Source organism: Sprattus sprattus, assembly GCF_963457725.1.
Source record: "Sprattus sprattus genome assembly, chromosome: 2".
Taxonomy (NCBI): Eukaryota; Metazoa; Chordata; class Actinopteri; order Clupeiformes; family Clupeidae; genus Sprattus; species Sprattus sprattus.
The window spans coordinates 51,231,986-51,254,945 of record NC_137921.1 but is presented as its reverse complement, the minus strand read 5'-3'; the positions used below and the strand labels follow the sequence as shown (position 1 = coordinate 51,254,945).

Here is a 22,960-nt window from a genome sequence, read left to right as displayed (position 1 = left end):
TCGAACACACACACACACACACACACACATACACACACACACACACACACACACACACACACACACACACACACACACACAACAAACAATGGGCCTCCGTAAACAGTTTGTACTGTCTTTTCAATTGTTAGGATGTGCTGCAAAAACAAAGGTGTCTTTCATGTGCTGGTAGACCTCCGCTACTAATGAGGCAACACACCATGCTTTTGTCGTCTTTGTCTTTCAGGGGAAAAGAGACGATGATCACTCTCTCCTTCATTCTCCCCGCAGGGGGTCTCTTGGAACGTGGGAGGTGCCCAGTGGAGGAGCGCGTGAAAGAGAGGAAGAGGACAGGGGCAAATCTGTCTTGGCCATCTGCCTCTCTCCTCCTCTCCTCTTCTCTTCCTCTTTTCCCCATTTGCCACTCTCCTTCTAACTTGTCCTTCTGCTTCTGTCTATTCCAGCAATACTCCAGTCTGTCCTTTTCTCTGTACCCCCCCCGCCACCACCACCACCTCCTCACGCCCATCACATCTATCATCTCTCCTCCGCTCTCTAATCTCTTCCCTCTTCTCCTATCTTCTACCTCTCCAACTCCTCTTATCTCATCTCATCTATTCTCTGTTACTCTTTTCTCCTCTTGTCTTTTCTCTCCTCCTTTATCAACCCCCAGTTCTCTCCTCTCAAGTCTCTCCTCTCCACTCCTCTCTTCACATCTAGTCTTTACTCCTCTTATTCCTCCTCTCCTCTCCTCTACCATCCCCTACTTCTCTCCTCCTCACATCTCTCTTTCATCTCTCTCTCTCTCTCTCTCTCTCTCTCTCTCTCTCTCTCTCTCAACACGTTTGAAAGTGGCGTGGTGGTAATTACTGCTTTGCTGCTTGGTGCTGGATCGGAAGGCTGGGCCGAGCCACTGCGCCCGTAATCAGACTAGCAATTAGCTTCTGCTTGCTGGTAAACACATTAGAGCTATCTGATCAGACTGACACCAGCAAGCGCACAGGGCCCCCAAAGGATGGGCCCTCTCATTGGATTGGCTTTGATACGGCTCGAAGTGTAGACTTCATAAGAGGCCGCCTCTTGTCTGGGTGGCGTACAGGATGGATGGATGACTGGTGTGTTAGATGTGCATCCCTGATTATGTTACTGTGATGTCTGTTGACTAATTTGTGCAGTGATGCATTCTGCAAAAGAGTTCTTGCTTTGTTTTGCTTGTGTCTCCATCAAAACCCTGCCCCAGATGGCCTCTTTGTACACAATAGTGAAGTGTTTGCTCAGTTTTGACTGGAGTGGGTCAGGTTTCAAGTGTCCATCAACTCCAACAGTGGAGTGCTACTGACTTGCCTTTCTGTGACAGAAATTGATACCGCTCTGGAATCTAAAATGTTGATTTGGGTAGCGAACGAGGCAAGCAGAACATCATTTTAACAGCTGCACCAATTTGCAATGGCGCAGTTTGCTTTTATTGTGCTAGATGACACAGGAGAGCCATAGCTGCACCTTCACCATGCTTCCCAGGCAATGGCATCTTAGACGTACAGTGTGCCATCATTTAACCAGGGTGAACACCCCAGGCAATGGCATCTCAGACGTACAGTGTGCCATTATTTACCCAGGGTGAACAGGTGATCTGAAACCTCTCCCGTTAGTTATGGACAAAGGTCCACATCCGTCCATTAGTCAAATGGGATGGGAAGCCTCCATCACAAAAAGAAAAGAGAAAAATAGAAACATTCTTCTTCTCTCTCTCTCTCTCTCTCTCTTTTTCTCACACACCCACACACACAAACACACACATATACACACACACAGACACACGCACACACACACCACCCCATATGTATTCCACAGCTGTGTGCAGAACATTAAAGGCTCTCACCCACTCGTTTCAGAAGCGTCCCTAGCATTCACAATTTGTCCTCTATTAGAGTGGTGATGCAGACGAGAGAGAGAGAGAGAGAGATGGAGAGACAGATAAAAAGATGGAGAGAGAGAGATGGAGAGACAGAGGGAGATATAGAGATGGTGACGGGGGGATAGAGGGATAGAGCTGAGGCGTGTGAATAATAAGAGAGAAATCATTTGAATGGCATGAATGCACCTCCTATGACATCTGGGTCTGATGAGCCCCAAATGGAGCGTGGGGCATGCCTGGCCATGACCGTGTCCGGAGAAAAAATAAAGTTCATTTGTCACAAATAATCTATGCCTGGGCGAAGGTTTATATTATGCAAATGAAGAGAGGAGTGGAAAGGCAGAAAAACACTTCAGGGAGAGAGGGAGAGAGGGAGAGAGGGGAGAGAAAGGGAACTGCCCCTTACTGAGGGCTTAAACTAGGGGCTTTTTAGAGTAAATTACCAGTTAAAGAGTGACTGAGTGTTACTATGGACACCGTTGAGAGGTTTGTTTCTGATGCTACACAGTTGCCACTAGTGATCCATGGTTTATAACACACATTCACACACACACACACACACACACACACACACACACACACACACACACACACACACACACACACACACACACACACACACACACAGACACACACAATCATTCAACATTGACATTCAATTGACTGTGTATATGCTGAAAAGGTGAGCTGAGGTGTGTTGACAGAGTTGATCACACGTCCGTGAGTGTGCATCATGAGGGTAGACAGTGGAAGAGAGATGGTGTCTGTCCTCATTCTCTCCTCTCCTTATGGCCAGTGCAGACGGAGCTCATACTGCCTAAGTCTGGGCTGCGTGACTCACAAGACAACCCAAAGTCCCTAAGGTCACTCTGAGCTGCGTAAAACCCCCTCAAGCGTTCTCTCTTTCTTTCTCTCTCTATCTCTCTCTCTATCTCTTTCTCTATCTCACACACACACCCTCTCTCTCTCTTTTCTAAATCTAACTTTGGTGTGATTGTATTTGTGTTAATACATACAGATAGATAGGTCCTTTTTTTTCTTTTTTGGATTTGGCTAATGTCTTTTTGATTGAGGTCTACTCGTTGAATGTCTGCTCCTTTATGTTAGTCCACGTTTTGCTGGGTGCATGTCACCTCTGGAAACAATAGATTTTCACAATCTAACTCCGTGCCACAGCTTGAAAGTGGAGGAGAATGCAGTGTAGAAGAATGCAGCCTAGCAGTTGAGAATGAAACTATCGTGTTGACTTCTCGATTGAAACTATCGTGTCGACTTCTCGATTGAAACTATCGTGTCGACTTCCCAAATTAACAGCTCAGTGGTTTTGTTCAATCGATAAAGCCTGTGAGATCATTCAGAGAGTTATGGTAATTAGCGATGCTTTTATGTCTGTCCTTCCACTCAGCGGTCATTCTATAAAAAAGTTCTGTCAAAGGTTCCACCATTCATTAATGATTAATAATCGCACGTTTATTATTTTGTTACACATATTTTCTTCTCCCAGAAAGAAAATTCCCCTTGGATGCAAATCCCCTCGTCAGGCACCTTGTGTGTTATAGAAGAAAGGTTTGTATAGCCTAGGTTATGTCGTTTCCAACTGTTCATTTGTGTATGTCATTGGATTATTGTTTTGTTGTGTTGACAATTAACCATTTGCATTTTAAGTAATGGTGGGTTACAAATGAAAAAGTGTCTGTTAAATCTCTTAAATTTGTAATAATAAAAAATATCTCTCTCACACACACACACACACACACACACACACACACACACAGATTCAGAATCATACACACAGAATCAGAATAACACACACAGAACACATACACAGCCTTGTCTTGATCTGCAAAAGATGTGCAATGACGTCACCTTCACCCCTTCAACAAAGGCAGAGAGTGAAAAAGAGTCTGTCTGGCAAACCCTGGCAGTCTTACATAACACATTACCATACTGCCAAACTGCCTCACTGCAATGACTCAACTCAAGACATTCATCTTGCTCACCTGGCCCTTTCTGTTGTGGATTACTTTGCTTGTGGACAGGGTGATTGAATAACCAAGGCCACAGCCCACAACTGAATCGCTCACAATGACATGAAGGGGAGGAGACGCGATCATGTTCGCATCAGCTCTGCACCTCCTTCGAGGCTGACAGCGAAGTCAACCTTGCTCTGGAGAAGCTTTGCTCCTCTGTTACCAAATGCTAACATTCAATAATGGAGGTAAACACTGGGCAGTGTAGGGGATTGTGGACCATTTACATTTCCAAATCAAGCTGCATATGTGTGACAATGAAGTGGAGAGAGAAAGGCAAAAGTAGCCAGGTACAAAGTACAGAGTACTGATGGTGTATAATACATAGTTCTAGTGCTTGGCGTTTTGGACTGTTCTCCACGTGAGATGCACTATGTGTGGGGGGTACAAAAGAAGGGGATAACATTAGAGAAGGACAACTTTTCCACCTCACTGCCCTTTATTTACAGGGGTCTTCTGGGAGATGTAGTTTGATATGAGAGCAGCTTGATTGACAGGAGCAAACCCAGAGCTGTTGCCTGTAGGGCTTTCCCTGCACAAAGCTGCACTGACAACATGAGACAACAACACACACACACATACACAGACAAACACACGCACACACCTTGACACACACACACAACACACACACACAACACACACACACACACACACACACTCAGAGACAGTCACAAAGCGAAAGAAATGAAGAGAGAGTGAGAAAGAAATGCTAAGAAACATGTTGTGTGTGTTTGTGTCTGTGTGTCTGTGTGTACACGTATCTGTGAGATCTGTGTGTGTGTGTGTGTGTGAGTGTGAGTGTGCGGTGGTACAATACGGTACAATGCAGACGGTAGGTCAGTCCATGTTTCTGTGAATCTGCTATACGTCCTACACTAAATGTCATGTCCTTGTGTACTTGCCCTTGATGGCTCTACCCCACTGTATGCATAGTACAGTATGTTCCCGTTTGTGAGTGTGCTGGTTGGTTGGCAAAGGCAGAGACAGAGAGAGACAGAAAGAGACAGAGAGAGATGGCACCAGGCATACATGGCGAGATGCACTTCAATACCTACAGCTCGTCGAGCATGACAAGGAGCTGGGGTGCACACAGCTGGGAATATGAAATAAAAGTCCAATTGGAAGACAGGAGAAATCAATCTCCTAGCAGTGGCAGGGCAGACAGACAGGAGAGGAGACGAGACGAGACGAGAGGAGGTTCACTGCAGTGAATCACTGAGAGAGATGAGAGAGAGAGAGAGAGAGAGAGAGAACGAGACGATGGAGCACCCTGGACACACTAAACATGGACAGATAACCCAGTTTGCATTCAGGAGCGGAGCCGATACACTCCAAACCGCCTCCACACAAAGAATCCCCCGCTCAATAAAGCTGAGATGAGCAGACCCATTCCGACAGAGAGGGCCCTCCAAACGCATGTACACAAGGCCGCGCACAGGCGCCTCATGAGTCATCCCAAACTCGCCGTCTGTAGCGCTGAATGACAGGAAAAACAAACCCCTCTGACAAAGAATACCAGCTCCCTGTAAAACCAGCTCAATTGCTTCTGGCCTTCACACTCTTGAGTCTGTCTCTCTGTTCTGTGGCATGGTAACGGGGTTGCCCGTGGCGACGGGTTCTGGTCACAACGGCGGCAGCAGAGGCGGCAGCAGAGGTGGCAGCACAGGCGGCAGCGAGGTCTCTGCTTGTCAGATCCGGCCATCACCGCGGGGCCACGGCTAAAGGCGCGAACAGCTCGAACAGGCCTCCCTGCAGGCCCCATAACCGTGATGAATGAGGAAAATGAGCCACTCTTTGGTCACATACATCTTGAGGCCGGCAAATAATACCACTGAATTACACTGATGAGGAGGGGGGAGAAGATGGAGGAGAAGAAGGATGGTGGCAACAATCAGCAGAGAAGGCAGAGAGGGTTAATCTGCTGGGATGACATGGTGAAGGACCCAGAGGGTGAAATACTTTGATGATTTAGGGAGGCTGGTTCAGACGCTCAGAGCCATCCGACATGGCTGGCCCCGGAGGAGAAGACTCCTCAGTCTTGAACGAAATGTATTAGGTCTAAATGTTCTGTTTAACACAGACCTCAGTCTCAACTATCAACCGAACTGAACTCTGACCTGACAGAAGAAAAACTATTACTAAAAGCTGTAACCTTTTTTTTTTAACCTGGGTCATCATCTTCCGCTAGATTAAAACGCCAAAGCGAAACCTTATGCTGACCCTCGTTACGAAAAGAGAGAGAATTTCTCCCATTGCGCTCCTTTTTCCCTGTGAAATGAACCAGAAGAATGAACTCCATCCCTCACGAGGAAGCCCACTTCGGGCACCGCCGCTGACCCTTATCGATGATCACATTAGGTCCCTGTCCTGATTTTCACAGGGCATTTCACATTCCCAACTCGTGTCCAGGCGCGCCTTAAAGTTAATGCAGCCATTTTTTATCAAGGCCAATTCAATTTCCCTGCCCGGGCTGATCCAATGAAGCCGATCCAATTATGTACCCATACAACAACAGGGTCATCTCAATAACACAGCCCTAATGACAGGGAACCATGTCTAAATACATCAAACTAAATGCCCCTTAAGCTCTAATTGTGTTTAATGCATTACATATGAGAAGTGCCACATTACACATCTGGTCGCCAACAGCATTGAGGGAAACCTCCGCATCAGAGTAGAACATGCAATTAAATCGTTATACTACGGTGACATTATCTACATTTAAGCACATTATAGCCACCCACAAGCGCACAGAAATGTAAAAAAAAGAAAGAAAAGACACATACAAATCCCCACCCCTGTAGCGAGCGATGTTCCTCACGTTCCATCATTAGGTCAGTGTTTGCAGCAGGCAGGAGGCAAGTCTACATGCTGTAATGATCCCTGAGGTGTCGACTGTGTGAATATTCTTCACAGCAACAAGGAGTGACTGCAGCAGGACCTCGGAGTGTGACAGCACAGCAGTGTGTGATTGTGTGTGTGTGTGTGTGTGTGTGGGGGGGGGGTGCTGGCTCCAGCAGAGTTTCTATTTCCCCACCTCACGTTTGCCAGGGTGTTACAGCAGAGAGGAGGCAGTGTGATTGCTGAGCATTTTCACTACACCGCTGCTAAGGCAACAGCAAGCTGAGACTCATCTTGCTTTGAGTTCTACAGGTCCAGACTGAAGGCAGGAGGAAGAGGGCGGTGAGACATCAGTCAGACATTAACAACAGGCCTGTTACCGCTTATTGATTGTCCCGCAGCGATGATGTCATCGAGGCAAACACTCAGATCGGCAAATTAAATGTTCCAGAAGCTACCGGCGCACCTAAACAACATCGTAATTGCATCTTTCTAAATGCCACGGGTGACGAGGGTCACACCACACAATTTGCAGCAATCAAAGGCAACGTTGAGGCCTGTAAAATCAGATAAAATACATATCAACATTGAATTGTCCCCTGTGCACTCTAACCACTACATGTAATCAGCCGCGCTGGCTGCACATAAATTAGGCAGCATTTAGATTAGAGGAGAGAGTCGCACAGAGGATTGGCCTTGGAGGCAGCCATCTTGTTGAAGCAAATTAAACAGCCCAGCTCATGAGTGCACGAGCAGCCGATATGGCTGACTATTTATTACGGAACGAGCTTTAAGGATTCCTGCTTCATTCCTCCGCCTTAATAGCACAAAAGGGTCATACAGAAGGTAAAAAAAAATTCACGCTATATGAAAATGCAGATGTTTTAACTCTTATTGTGAGACAATGTACAGTGAAGAATAACCAACAGGTATTAACCCTGAAGATTTCTTCCAATACTGTGACAATGTACAGACAATAATTCAGAAACAGTGCCTTCTCCGTAAATTGCTATTGTCAGACCTACAGGTACTTACAAATTGGACCAGCGAGCGGAACGAGTTAGGCAAATGAGCCTCCATAATGGGCCGGCTGGGATGGCTGTGGGCTCTGCGTGTTTGTATTGTGTGTAGAACAGATTCGCGACTCCACTGAGGCAGAACTGTGCATCTTAATGCAGACGAAGACGAGACTAGTGTGGATGGTTACAGCTTTATACACGCCACACTGCTCTGATCCCCATCGCCTGTAGCTACAAGAGTATACTGTGTCAATGTGTGGAGGCGAACATCTTGGCTAACTATCGCTATATGTCTGGCATATTTGTATGCGTCACAGAGCAAAATACTGTGGAGCTTGTCCAAAGAAAACATGTTCTTTTCATCAACCTACTACTCATACCATTACATTTACTACAACCAATATTTGTACTGAAGAGTGTCTTTATATCCTCAAGCCCGTTGATGAATTGATATTATACACAATGTGCTTAACAAAGTCCTCTTATATACAATGATAAATGACAAAGCAAAATGTTCAACACCCAGGATATATCAGGGAGTATTTATTTGTTTTCTTTTATCCCACAGTATGTAAAGCCTCTTTGTGAACTTAAAAAGCGCTTTATAAATGTGATGTATTATTATCATTTATTATTATTAAAAGGAAAGCATAGTAAAGAAATGTAAGATAGTCTGAAACCAAACTCAACAGAAAAAAACTGGCATACTGGCTTCAGGTGCTCTCTGAAAGCTCTGAGATTCAAGGGTCTAGCGGGGAAGTCCAAAGTCCTGAGCTAAGAGCTGTCTACATTTCGCTTGGGTGACAGGGGTCACAAACAGGTGCCTGGTGGTAGGTGTCTTAGTGCAAATCTAATGGTCATGACCTGTTAGAGAAGAACTTGCTTAATACAGAATCTGGTAAGACCAACTGCAAGCACCTGAGATGAAGCAGCACAAAACGAACAGCTTGCTTGCTTCTCTCCTTATTCTAAAGTCATGACACTTTTGCTGCTTGGATTTGAACTGATAATATCCTTTCACCTACATTGATTTTAAGTGTTTTTTTTTGCTTGTGCAGGAGTCAATAAACAATCTTATGTTTGTTGCAGGTTATTCCGTAGGCATTCGAATCACATTAAGGATATGTGGCTCAATAATTTCTTGGAGGGCCACACAGGGGAAAAGCATGATGAACATGGTTGCTTGTGTCTTTCATCACCTCACCCAGATTGCCTCTGTCTTTCTCTTTCTCTTTCTCTTTCTCTTTCTCTTTCTCTTTCTCTTTCTCTCTCTCTTCTCTCTTCTTCTTTTTTCCTTATTCTCCCCCTGGGCATAAGAACGCCACAGTGATTCCAGAGCAGTGCTTTCAGCGTCAGGAGAAATTAGCTGAATGAGAAGAGATGATAGCATCTTAATCTTTAGCGCTGCAGGCCTAAATTCTGCATGCCCCCCTTTCCCAGGGCCTTCCACACATCCACCGGCTCTCGAAGCAACCCCCGACTCCCAGCATGCATCACACCAAAACACACGTCTCGCCTCCACTGCACATCTTCGGCGATACCTCTGTGTGTGTTTGTTTCATGCTGGCGTTTTCCCTCAATTTCTCTACACACAGTCAGCACTAAGGAAGAATACCAAAAAAGAGGGAGCACAAGTAAGAGAGAGAGAGAGAGAGACAAAGAGAGAGAGAGGGGAATACACTATCCATGGGGGTGCAAGAGAGCATGTCGGAGCATGAAAGTGGCTCAGCGCCCAAAAGCCGGAGGAGCTGAAGAGGAGGAGGGGACGATGCGACAGAAAAAGAAGGGGAACGAATCGTCCACGCCAACCCCCATCATTCTCTCCCTCCCTCCCTGCACCAACCCAGCCCCCCTCCAACCACCACCACTGCTAACGCAGCCCTGGTAATGAAGAGGATGTTTCGCAAATGAACACAACTCCAGATTAACGCCACGGCTGCAGGACAGGCTGTGATAGGGTGGAACAATCCCCCCCTCAGGATTAAAAAAATGGCTTTCCAAGATGAATGTGGACTCGCATATCTCACCATGCTCCTCTCTACCAGACCAGAAATAGTAATTAAGCCAGTGGACACGGAGTGTTTAGGCAAGAGAGAGAGAGAGAAAGAAAGAAAAAGAGAGAGAGCGAGAGAGTGTGTCGCTTCCTTTGCTGATTAAAAAGCTATGTACCAGCTCTCAATTTCCGACATAAGTCGGCCCCTAACTGTCTGCTTTGGTAACCCCCCACCCCACCCACCCTTACACACACACACACACACACATATGCACACACGCACACACACACACACACACACACACACATACACACACACACACACACACACACACACACACACAGACACACACACAGACACACACACACACACACACACACACACATACACACACACACACACACACACACACACACACACCTCAGCAATTTTTTAAATCACACTCCCAGAAGTCCTTGCATGGGTGTACTGAAGTATTCTGCCTCCGAAAATGTAAAGGAGCTTTTGATTGTTATTAAGGGTGACTGGCTCTTGGATAAGAGTAATGTTGGCCTTCTTGGTCAGACATTCCCAGTCCATGCCCAAGCAGGAGTTTAAGTAAGCATTGCATCCTCTGCTTATTTACCCACACATTCAAATCACACATACTGTAGATGTTTGCACGCATGCTTGACACTGTTTTTAAACACACATTTTCACTCAATGCAGCTCTAGAATGTGCCGTTCACCATCTTTACCACCACATTCTAGCAATGCATGCCATAAAGTGCATGTGTAATGGCTGATCTAGTGTAGCCTGTTCAGAGTGGCTTTGCCCCTGTCCTCCTCCCTCTTAGAGAAGGGGGGGGGGGGGGAGGTAAGTGAGAGTGACTGAGATATGCGCAGCTTAATGATGGCTTCAGCTCGCTAATGAAATGCTGCCTCCCCCAATCCTGACAGAGATCCGAGGGCCCAAGAACAAAAAGGGTAAGAAGATGAGGAAACAACTCAGCATTTTGAACAAAAATTAATTAAGCCTGCTCGGGTTTCGGTGATTAGGATATCTCTTCCGAAACAATGCCCCATCTGATGACACGTGTCAGCCCTCCCTCCTTCTTTGTCTTGCCCTCCCCTTGTCTTCTTTTTGTTTCGGTGGAGATGGAGGAGGCCGGAAATCCTTCGCCATCATGACACCTCCAGGTTCAAGCCAGAGAAAGGTGAAGCTGTCATCCCCTCTTGTGTTCTGTTGGAGCTGTGACTCTGGGCCCAGGCTGACAGGCAGGAAATGAAACATTCATGAATGCGGAGCGGGAAAAGTTGGGGAGACAGAGCTTCTGCGTAATGATCATGACTTTTCCCATTACAATACATCGCAGTGCACCAGATTAAGGCATGACAAATGTAAAAACTTGGCTATCATGCGCGCCGTTAAAATGCAAGGACTCCCTCCGAGCCTCTCCCCTCGTACCAAACAACAAACAGCTGAAACTCTGCAGATCTGAGGTAAGTGACACAGAGGCATAGAGACTTTGACGACACAGAGGGAGAGTAAAATAATGCATGCATATTCTGCACGTTCACACTCACGCCATTAACCTGTCAGAGGTTGCTCAATGTCCTAGTCATTACGCTAATGCGGCGGGGTTAAATAAAGCAAGCCATTCAGGGCTATTTACCGCTTTTAATTAAAAACGAGTGGGGAACAACCTGGAAGAAGTGAGAGATGAGAGAGAGAGAGAAGAGAGGGAGAGAGAAGGCAGGTCGGCTGTCGCCCGCACCAAACGCCTCTTTCATTAGACACAGTGTTTTCTATAACTATACCTCCATGCACTTGCCTCCTTTACATTTTAATGTGCATTAATGACATTCATATTCATTAATCCAAGCCCCAGGAGCTTCCGGCCTACCTTCCACTGCACTGTAGAGCGAGAGAGGCAGAGAGAGAGAGAGAGAGAGAGAGAGAGAGAGAGAGAGAGAGAGAGAGAGAGTCTCTCTCTGTGATTGTGTGTGTGTGTGAGAGAGAGAGAGAGAGAGAGAGTGTGTGTGTGTGTGTGAGAGAGAGAAGCAGAGAGAGAGAGAGAGAGAGTCTCTCTCTGTGATTGTGTGTGTGAGAGAGAGAGAGAGAGAAAGTGTGTGTGTGTGTGAGAGAGAGAGAGCTAGAGAGAGAGAGAGAGAGAGAGTCTCTCTCTGTGATTGTGTGTGTGAGAGAGAGAGAGAGAAAGTGTGTGTGTTTGTGAGACAGAGAGAGGGAGAGAGAGAGACAGTGTCCGTGTGTGTGCGTGTGTGTGTGTGTGTGTGTTTGTGTGTGAAGGAGAGAGAGAAAGAGAGAGAGAGAGAGTGTCCGTGTGTGTGTGTGTGTGTGTGTGTGTGAGTGAGAGAGAGAGAGAGAGTGTCCGTGTGTGTGTGTGTGTGTGTGTGTGTGTGTGTGTGTGTGTGTGTGTGTGCATGCGCAGCCTTCTCATTACGCCCCTTCTGCAGACCTCTGGGACCAGGGGCTGCACATAAAGCACTCATTCATTATGGCACAATTAATTTAGTGCCATGTTTCAAAGTCATTAGGGGTGTGTACCAGCCCCAACCAGGTTGCGTGCATGTGTGTGGCTTGTGTAAGACTGAGCCCATGTGTGTGTGCGTGTGTGTGAGCACCGCAGTACGGAGGCAATTGGCATGACCAGATGGCAAGGGAATCAGAACGAGGGTTAGGTTGCTGCTGGCGCACCCTAGACACATGCCTTGATCCAGCGGTAGCACCAGCACACACACACACAAAAACACACACACAGAAACAAACGCAAACACACACAGAGACACACCTCTGTTACACTGCATAGTGTATGCAAAACAACTTAGGCAAGAAAACAGAAGAAATTCACTCAATATAATAGTGTTTTTATGTGTGGGTCTGTGTGTGTGTGTGTGTGTGTGTGTGTGTGGGTGTGTGTGTGTGTGCGAGACAGTAAGAGAGAGTAAGAGAGAGAAGAAGTGTATTGCTATATTTGTGTGTGAGTGTGGTGGGAATGGGTTTATATGATAACAGGAGGCTCCAGGAGACCACTTACAAAGGGATGGATGGATGAAGGGTTGTCACGGGCAACCCTCGTTATGCTGTAGTGGTTGCCATGGGAACGGTTAGACAAGCCATGACTGAGTCATAAAAATATGAGTCAAGGTTTGGTGACAAAGAGCCAAGACTGAGAGATGGCCATGGTGGCTGACACAATCGCTCTCTTGAGAGAGTCCGCAGGGAGGAAGGTAACACAAGTCAGGTAGTGTCCTATTCGCTCTGGCGTGGAGTGCACTACGACAGGGAAAAATAAGAGAGCTGTTTCCATGGGGATGGGGCAAACAGTCATCATAACAGCAGTGTCATGATTCTCAGAGAAAGATCAGTCAGGTGTGTTCCAAATTATTCTTAAACGAGTCTTTGAAATAGATTGTTTACACACATGCGACCCACCATCTTGAGGAAATGTGAAGTCAAGGGGTTGAGAACAAGAGGAAAGGCAGGCAGGCGGGCAGGCAGGGGAAAGTGAAATCTATCTATCTTTTTATCCATCATTCGTCCCCTATCTCATCCTCTTCAAAAGAGGCTAACCCACTGGGGACACGCTCTACCTCCAGAGCCATCTTTCACCTTCCTCTCATCTCCCTCTCTCCTGTCGCTCTGTCAGCATAGAGTCGTAACAGAAATGGCTGCTCCTTTGTGTGTGAAACTTTCTGTTGACTTATATTGAGGCCTTTGTGTTCATGTATGTGTGTGTGTTTATGTGTGTGTTAGAGATGCGCGGTTGGCGGTTGCACCCGCGGACTCCGCGGTTAAACCGCGGATCGGGCTGATGACGTGACAAAAAATTATATTTTAATTAAATTCGGGCGAGTGGCGGTCTACCCAACGAAATTCGAAATATATACACATTGTTAAATGTCGTTACCTACATCCAAGCACATTTTGAAATAATCAAATTTTCATCAGGCAGTAAATTGGCCTTGTTCCGTGTATGCATACAAACTAAGCAAACAAAGGAAGCAAAAAAGTTTAAATTAAGTGACGATCCCTATCATGTCGCGTCTCTTTGCAACGCCGCAAACCTGCAAGCTATGAGTCAGCTGTCAGTATTGGAAGAAGCCTTAACGTGTCATAGATGAAACTGCCTGGGTTATTTTGTTTCGTTAGGCTATTAGTTATATTTTAAAACAGCCAGTCATTGTAGCCTACCACTCGTGGAATAAGGAATTTCAAAGAGATGATGGAGTGATTTGACTCAAAAGTGACATTGGGCATTGGCAGCGCGAGATGAATTAAACTTCTAGCTCAGTAACATCACCAGCTAAGAAAGAAGGTAAGAAAAATAGTCTGAAAACTTTGATTTGCAAGGCAAGCAGGCAAGTGTTGGGGTTGTTACAGTGTAAAGCCTACAATGCGGTGAAATTTCGGAATTAATAGACTTGGCGTTTCCTTCTAAACTAAAAAGTAGGCTATATTACCATATTAAAATGGTGTACCAAATTGCGTTTTATTACAATGATAAAAAAGTGTAGGCCTACTAGCCTAAGGTAAGGTCAGGTTTGCCGATGTGCTTGGCTATTTTAAAGTTTCTCCCTGTGCATCGATCGGAGACAGACGTCACTTCACTGATAATATTCTGGGGATAGGCTACAACATAGCCAATAGGCTTTCATACTAGGGGCTTTATCCTTTAAATATCTTTGAGGCATCAGTCTCCTTTCAAGAACAGGCAAGAACTTTCTAGTCTCGCGTCACAGCGCCTATACCTAAAAACAACAGGCGGATGGCGGGCGGGTGCGGTTTTGAAAATTGGTCAAAAAAAATTGGTGCGGATGGATAGCGGACGGATCATGCGTTTTGTGATGCGGTTGCGGATGAAATAATAGCCCATCCGCGCATCTCTAGTGTGTGTATGTGTGTGTGTAACCAATGGGACTGAGAAACCTCACAGAGAGAATTCATTTAACAGACATGTCCCTCTTACTGCAACAAAGGAGACTGCTTACGTAAAAGCAAAGTAATTAAAACAGACATTTTTAATGTGTCCACACACAGACTGATGGAGAGAGAGAGTGAGAGAGAAAGAGAGAGGGAGAGGGAGACAGGGAGAGAGACAGGGAGAGAAAGAGAGAGAGCAAGAGAGAAAGAGAGAGAGGAAGAGATAAAGAGAGAGAGAGAGAGAAAGAGACAGAGACTGCGCATTGCCAGTCAATGTCAGAGATAATGAGAGCATCTTCTCCTGTCCTCTCCTCTCTAACATAATGTTCTCTGTTTCGCTGTGTTTTGGGACATCTGCCACACGCTCTCACAGTCAGCTGTGCCAGGTCCGCTCAAATCTCCAGAGTGGCGGCTGGGGGGGGTCACGGGCCTCAGACGCACACACAAACTGCCGGCTGTTGTTTCCCTGCACCGGTGCCCGCAGGGAGCCAGGTGGTACATCAGGAGAGCGGGCATGATTCAAACGAGAGAGAGACAAAGAGGGACAGAGATGCGGGGCAAACAACATGGCCCCCAGAGTCCTGTTTCTCAGCCTGTCCAATGTGCCCCTGCGGCGGCACGCTCAGAAGACGGGTGCTTGTGTGGCACGTCACGGAGCCAGACACTAACTGAAAGAGGCAGATGTGCCAAAGGTGCCAATGACTGGGGCTCGTGCCACAGTGCCAACGCTAGGAGACAGGTCCTCGGGGACTCCTCTGTGGGAAGCAGCGGGAGTGCTGCCTCTATCCAGGGTAGAGGGTGGAGAGGAGGGGGGTTGTGCCAGACCAAAACTGAGTTGGACACTCGCTTTCGAGATCCATTTCCCTAAATGAGCATGAAATTGCCAGACACTTGGGCGGTATTAAGTGAACTTGTGTCAATTACAGGAAATGGTAGGTCATTAATTACCACTGGTGGTCTGAAGCAAAGAGCTAGAAAATGGGACTGTTAGGACTGATTTGGGCTACATTCCAAGTCATGTGTGTGTGTATTGCCTAGGCTTATGTATATATATATATACATATATATACACCCAGAGCCATCTTTCACCTTGCTGGTACGAGGGAGTGCATGGGACTCTGTGTGTGTGTGTTTGTGTGTGTGTGTGTGTGTGTGTGTGTGTGTGTGTGTGTGTGTGTGTGTGTGTGTGTGTGTGTGTGTGTGTGTGTGTGTGTGTGTGTGTGTGTGTGTGTGTGTGTGTGTGTGTGTGTGTGTGTGTGTGTGTGTGTGTGTGTGTGTGTGTGTGTGTGTGCGTGCGTGCGTGTGTGCGTGCGTGCGCGTGTGTTTGTGTGTGTGTCGTCTCCCCTACCTCTCCTCTTGGATTCCTTTCTGACGCTGGTTCTGGCAGCAGGCTGGAGTTCGGCCTCTGTTGACATCCTATTAAGTCCCTTATTCCTCTTCAAAGCAGGTCCAGTGGCACACTCAGGCTCATGGAGAGGGGCTCCCCTGCCGACAGCGGATCAGTGCTGCTGCTGCCTCTAGCCCTGGAACAGCATCTCAATCACTCCCTGCACGGGCTGCAGGAAAACACACAGAGACAGACGCGTCAACATTTCAGAACAGAGATTCAAGGGAGAGAAAGGTGGAGAGAGAGAGAAAGAGAGAAGGAGAGAGAGAGAGAGAGCAATACATAGTGGTCCCGTCTTACATGCCCCTGGCAGTGGCTTGTAGGATCTGATTATGGGTGCAAGTGGCGCCATACTAGTTGTACATGAGGGCTTAAAGTGGTTAAAGAACAGAACAGAACTGGAGAAGAACAACGGAAGAACAAGAGATGATGAATATGAGAGGACAAGAGAGGACCAGGAGAATAGAGAAGAAGTGACATTTCAGGACAGGCATTAAAACTCAGCACTGCAAACCCAGAAGACTGTTGGCCTATCTGTCGGGAGCCTCTCTGTTGTTTCTGCCTGAGACTGAAACGAGGGCGCTTTGTCAACCCATGACATCCCCACACTGCTACTGTCACTGCCTGCTCCTCCTGCAGCCTTCAGATGGGACTTCTGCTGCCGGCTCCTCCTCCTCCTCTCCACCACCTCCTGCTGTCGTGATGGCTAATTAGGGACCCTCTGGAGGAGACAGAGCAAAGTGCTTCATCTTCATTTCCCCTCCTTTTCCTCCCTCTCTCTCTCTCCCCTCTCCCCGGCAGCCGAGGCGGGGGAGTTGGCACGGTCTCTGCCAGGTGAGCCTTCCTTCCAAGAAAAACCTGGGCAGAACGCTTTTCAAAGCGCCCTAAGTGCCCTCCTGGCACCTCAGGCGTCACAACCCATCCCCCCCCCCACACACACACACACAGACACACACACCAATACACTTCTCACCCTCTGCTGTGCTAGTGTCCATGCCCCCTTCAGCCTGTTGTCCTGCCAGCCACCGCCACCTTTGATGTGCTAATTGGACTAGACCGTGAGAGGAGTCGCTGCCGGTGCCAGGACAGAACTGACCTCCACCACCACCACCACCACCTCCTTCACCTCCTCCACCACCGACACCCAAATCTGAAGTGCAGCACGACTGAATAATAAACAGTCACTCAGCACCTGCCCGGCTTCACTTGCTGTTTACGCTGACAACACCCTCTCAACACACTTTCTCCTCTAAACCCTCTACAGGCCCAACACCAGCGGTGTACTGCCACACACACGCACAGTTGTCTTTGACATGCAGACATCAACCTCACTGCACAGCATTGAAGAAAACATATGCACAAGCAACAAGGGAAAGATCATGGACGATTAGCTCTATAGTGAATGTATATCCAGATAAAAAAGAGCCCAATCTAAGCCCTTATTTCAGTACATCTCCAGAATCAGGGGCCTCAGCTTGTGTGCTGCCTCCATCTCCAGGTTAATGCTGTTTAAGAGATTCACCATCAGATTCCCTGGTTGAAGGTGACTGGGAAGCTAGACTATGTAGCCAATATGTGGACTTAACAAAACCACATTACAGTTTTATAACTGCATGTATTTTCTTCTCCTGTAACTTGAGCGAAACTAAAGCCAGTCTCAAACTTCCGACTGAAATTACAAATCAGCGCAATCCTTGAGTAGAGCATTTGCTGCCGCCTTCTCCTAACAAATCCGCAGGAAATCTCGGAATCCGAAGCACGCTGCTTGCCTGAATGGCGAGCCGAGAGCTGCTTGAATAGGTGGCCACAGTAAGCCTGTGGAGATTTGGAGAGACCTTTAATTCGAGTCTGTCCAGTGCGTTCGGCACATTGTGGGTAGTACATTTAATTCCAAATGGAGGGAACATGTCGGAGGGAGGCAGAGAGAGCTCACTGGGCTCTTTATCTTCGAGAAACACACAGGCAATGTGTGAGTCAGTCCAATTATAGCCATTATCTAAGCCGGCCTAGCAAATGGATGAAGAGTGAGTGAGTGAAAGTGTGTGTGTGTGTGTGTGTGAAAAAAGAGAAAGTGAGGGAGAAAGAAAGAGCGGTATAACAAGAGAGAAGGAGCAGACAGCAGAAGAGAATATGAAAAAAGAGAGAGAGGGGCCAGGAAAATACGCTATCAGAGGCACCGTAGTGGACCAAGCTCTATTTCTCGTTCTTTTTTTCAGCTCCCATTCTCCCTTCTCTAACAGCAGTTTGACCTCGAAAGGCAGCAGGAAATTAGCACGTTAATGAATCGTTCTCGTCACTGGAAGGAAAACCAAGGCGGTCCACTATTTTTGTCCACAGACGACAAAGTAGTAATTCTTTATTGTCACAGGAAGGGCGAGGTAACTATATGAAGGAGGGATGATTGAAACACTGTACCTTCCTTTCAAAGTGCCTTGCATTTAGAAAAACAGAAGCGGGAAAAAGTATCTTCAAATCGGAGCAGAGGAAGAGGAAGACTCATCAGGGATATCAGCCTGAGCTCCACTGAGCTAAGATGTAGGCCAAAGGCATCAGCGTATTCAGTTCAGCCTCCTGCCTGCCTGCCTCAAATATAGGTGAACCATCTTCCACCTTCATAGTTCATTATCAAAGGCATCTAGTCACTGCTGGGACATGGCAGATGCGTTGAGAATATAAAGCCACCTGCCATTTCTCCACACACACACATGACTGATATGTTATTGACTCTGCCAGAATTATATTTTTTTCTTTTTTTAAACGTGAGCCAAGTTGTTAAGCCGGGAAACTAGATTAAGCCATCAGCATGGTCTTAACGCCGAGCTGTGCCCCCCCAACCCCCCACCTCCCTGTTCCACCCACGCCCAAATAGGACGAGTAAAAATGTACATCTTTGGTTTTGTAGCGTCTCTGCTCCTCCACCTAAACTAGACTGCCATACGGTGCTCTCCCCTCCTGAGGCTGAGAGATATTTCTAAAATCTAGGCTAAGTTCCCCTTCGGGAGAAGCCACAGATTTCTGAGTAAGAGCGCACCGAAAATCTTCCAGCAAAATATAAAGAATAAATAAATAAATAAATAACACACAACGCGGAGGGTGGAAAAACAAGAGAGGTCTGTATATGTTTAGCACAGCAGCAGCACCGGAAAAAAACCTCTATCGTAGCACCGGTGACTAATGTTTGCTGTTTCCCGCCTGTACCACAACACTGGGGAAGCTTGGCTCTCCCATCCAGATGGGTCCATACCCAACCCCCCCCCCCCCACACACACACACACACACTACTCCCATTTGTTTGATTTGACTGCAGACATGCTTCGGGTGTCGACTGAGATAAAATGTCACCGTGAGTGAACTGTCATCAGCATAACTGACACAGTGGCCGAATCGTCTGAATATGGGGTTTTATTTTTTGATCCGTGAGCGCACAGACAGTAGTGGAAAACACATTATAAAAAGCATGACTACTAGAATGCTAGTGAGTAATGCAACGAGGATGAATGTTTGCCGAGATTAAGGAAGACAGCTAAACTGAAAATAAAAGAGTAAGAGCTCCACTGGGTTTTTAATGTTGATTTGAGCGATTTTTACAGACACTGCACTGCAGTAGGCCCACACCAACAATTAAACATATTCCAGAACTGGTTACAAATAAAAAGGGGGGAAAGACAAAGTCTATGAGAATTTAATTAATTTGTGTTTTGTTTTTTTCTGAGGCGGTTTTGAAATAATTACACTCTTAAGGATGATGCACTAAACAGACCTCTGCGAGAATGAGCTTACAAAACAAAACGGAAATGGTGAACACCATTCAAAAGATAATTAACCTTGCCAAATGAGAGTGACTGAATTAAAAAGAGAAGAGGACAAAAAAAACAATTACTGCTTCATCAAGCAGACAGGAAGGCTGTATGATCCTTGCTTTATCAGCAGCATGCGAGGACACTGTCCTGACAGTTCATATTTGAGACAATAAAAGGCTGGACAGACACAATCTGCTGTTAGGACACATTTCAAGCCATGTCCTGACTTCACACCAGTCTACTTTGAGCCTGGCTGTAGTGCATACTGCTCAACTGTGTTGGCTAATGCACACTAATCACACTGCAAAAACAAGATGGAAAAAAAAAGACGACGTGTTACTTCAGATAGGTCAGTGTCTCTTAAGGCTTTCATTGAGAAGAATTGTATTCTTTCACATTTTCTTCGAACTGGTATAGCAGAACAGAAAACCACAGTAAGACACGCTTAGCCTGTCGGTAATTATTCGCCATGTCAAGCAGAACTGTATGCTGAGAGAGAGGAGAAGAGTGAAGGGGAGGAAGGGAGAAAAAAAAAGGACACAAGCGGTAAATTGGATGCCCGTAAGTAGTGTGCTGCCAACAAGAGTGCTTAATCCCCATAAATCATTGTGTGCTAACGGGTAGACACTGCCAGTCACTGCGGCATGGCAAGGGTGCCAGTGCGCCAGCCCGCCGTCCATGCCCACGCCTCCAACCGGGCACTACTGTTTTGGGGGTGGGGGGGCTGTTCTTGTAGCATTACCAACCGCCAGCGAGTGAGCGAACTAGCCGGGGTAAACACCAACCTGTTCCTTAAGACTACCAAGCAGACTGGGCACGGAGGTAGGAGATGCTAGGGGAGCCAGCAGAGACCTGACCAGAGATTAATCGAGGACAGGGATGACCCTTAACCCACGCAGTCTGTTTACATAGAGACCACACAGAAGACACACATACACACGCCAGACACAAACCCAAGAGAACACTATATGAGCTTCTCTGTCTCACATACCCACACTTGCATGCACTCAATATGAGTGCACATAAGGCAGTAGTCTCTCTTCCTCTTTCTCTCTCACACACACACACAAACCTGCCCACACAAGAGAACACGTAGCAGACACACACGCACGCACGCACCCACGCACGCACGCACGCACGCACGCACGCACGCACGCACGCACTCACACACGCATGTAGGCACGCATGTAGGCACGCACGCACGTATACACACACACACACACACACACACACACACTTCATAGAGCCCTTGGTAGATGACAGGCGCTCCTTTTCCCCAATCGTCCCGCCATCTGCATCCAGTCCCTATTCACCTTCCTTCCCGCGGTGCATCTCGTGTGGTGAGTGCATTACGGCACAGCATCGTGCGCGGCACGGCACACCTAACCACGCCGAGCATGTTCACACGGCACCCTGCCCAGAGGACACTCCATCAGAGGAACACTGTCGGGGTCAACCAGGGGGACATGGCGATGCTGTGGTTCTATGGATAGACTCCTCAAGGATACAGGCATTTAAAAAGCCAGGACAAAAAAAAACTCACAGTGGCCAGAATTAAACTTTAAATTGATAAACACAGATCTGCCTCTCTTTTCTCAAGCACCATCAATAATTCAGCCCCGCCTGTCATTTTTCATATTTTTTTATCTTGAAATATTAATGTGCTGTGGCGAGGCAATGGATGCTCTGAAGACAATTAAAGTTTGGTGTTTGGAGTAATGCGCTCAATTGGACACTTTTGGGAACACAAACAAACAGACACACAGACAGACTGAGGCTAAACTAGCTGACGGGGGGATGATGCTGCATCAAACACAGAAGCCTGTTCTGTCTGGGGGACAATAACAGTAATCTCATTTTCATCTTGGTACACTTATTATTGCATTAGACAAGGCTAGCAAGCCTTGTGTGTGTGTGTCTGTGTGTGTGTGTGTGTGTGTGTGTCTGTGTGTGTGGGTGTGTGTATGTGTGTGTGTGTCTGTGTGTGTGTGTGTGGGTGTGGGTGTGTGTGTCAGCTTCTCAAGTCGCCCACTATCTGGGTCACTATGGCTCTCAATCTGTTCCTCACTTCCACAGCTTTGATTGTCTCATCCCATTTAGGTCAGAGCTAATAAACAGCACTTCTACCCGAGCCCACACTGGAGGAAAACCACAGCCCATTAAAGAGAGACAGGAAGAGCTGAAAACCAGAGAGAGAGAGAGACAGAGAGAGGGGGAAGAAAAGAGAGAGAGAGCCTTGGAGATGAGTCAAACTGCTGGCCTTGGTATTTCTCCTGTCGGTTTGAATTTCCATTTTATATATTAGTCAACCAGGTTCAGCACATTTCCCTCTTCAGGTCTTGGCCTTGAAGACGAAGGGAAAAGTACAGCCCAGGACTTGCAGGTCAGTTGCATTTGTTCCTGGTTTTGAAATAGCTATTGGCCTGTTACCGTGTGGAGGAGTGTTGTTCCAGCATGTGTGAATGTGGTCTTTTTCCCCTGTGGGGCCAACCATTTTAGAGAGGTGATTTTTCATGCGAAAGCAGCGCAAACAATGCAATAACAAACACCATTACTCTCATAAGCACCTTTAATTATCACCCAGAAACACACAACAAGGGCCTTGGGACCAGCACTTCACTGGAGGTGTCTACTAAGCATACATGTCAACGGATGAAGCCATTTAAAATGTTTCATCTCTGTCAGTTCTCTGCAAATAAGGACGTCTCATATCCAGCCGGTAAACTATGAGCGTTTAAATCATTCACTCGCTTTGCTATTCATAACATGAGTGCTGTTTTTCTATGGCCAGCAGCCTGCACCTCCACGCAGACACTCCATCACCCCCACCCTCCTGTGATTGACACGATGCAAACTCGATCTGAATGCAGATCTGAGTCCTCCGCACATGTGCATTCAGAAGCCTTCTTTCCATAACCATATCTCCCACTTGATGACTTATGCAAATGTCTCCATCAAAGGAGGGGGGTTGTACCCTACAGGCTACCCTGAGGCATGACAGTTCTGCTCTGGAAAAGGAACTGCCTTGCCAAAATTTTAATCAAGAAGAAACGCCAGCATGCAAATTAACA

General features: G+C 46.9%; 1 protein-coding gene across 1 annotated transcript in view; it reads right to left on the bottom strand.

Annotated features, from left to right (window-relative positions):
- dab1a (DAB adaptor protein 1a) overlaps positions 1–16,117 on the bottom strand; it is a gene marked incomplete at both ends in the record, with an annotated part of 78,477 nt that extends 62,360 nt beyond the window's left edge. Inside the window, one exon of the mRNA XM_080833041.1 lies at positions 16,051–16,117. Coding sequence (XP_080689167.1) covers positions 16,051–16,117 — 67 coding nt within the window. The remainder of the gene's footprint in view (positions 1–16,050) is intronic.
- Positions 16,118–22,960: the final 6,843 nt, after the last annotated feature.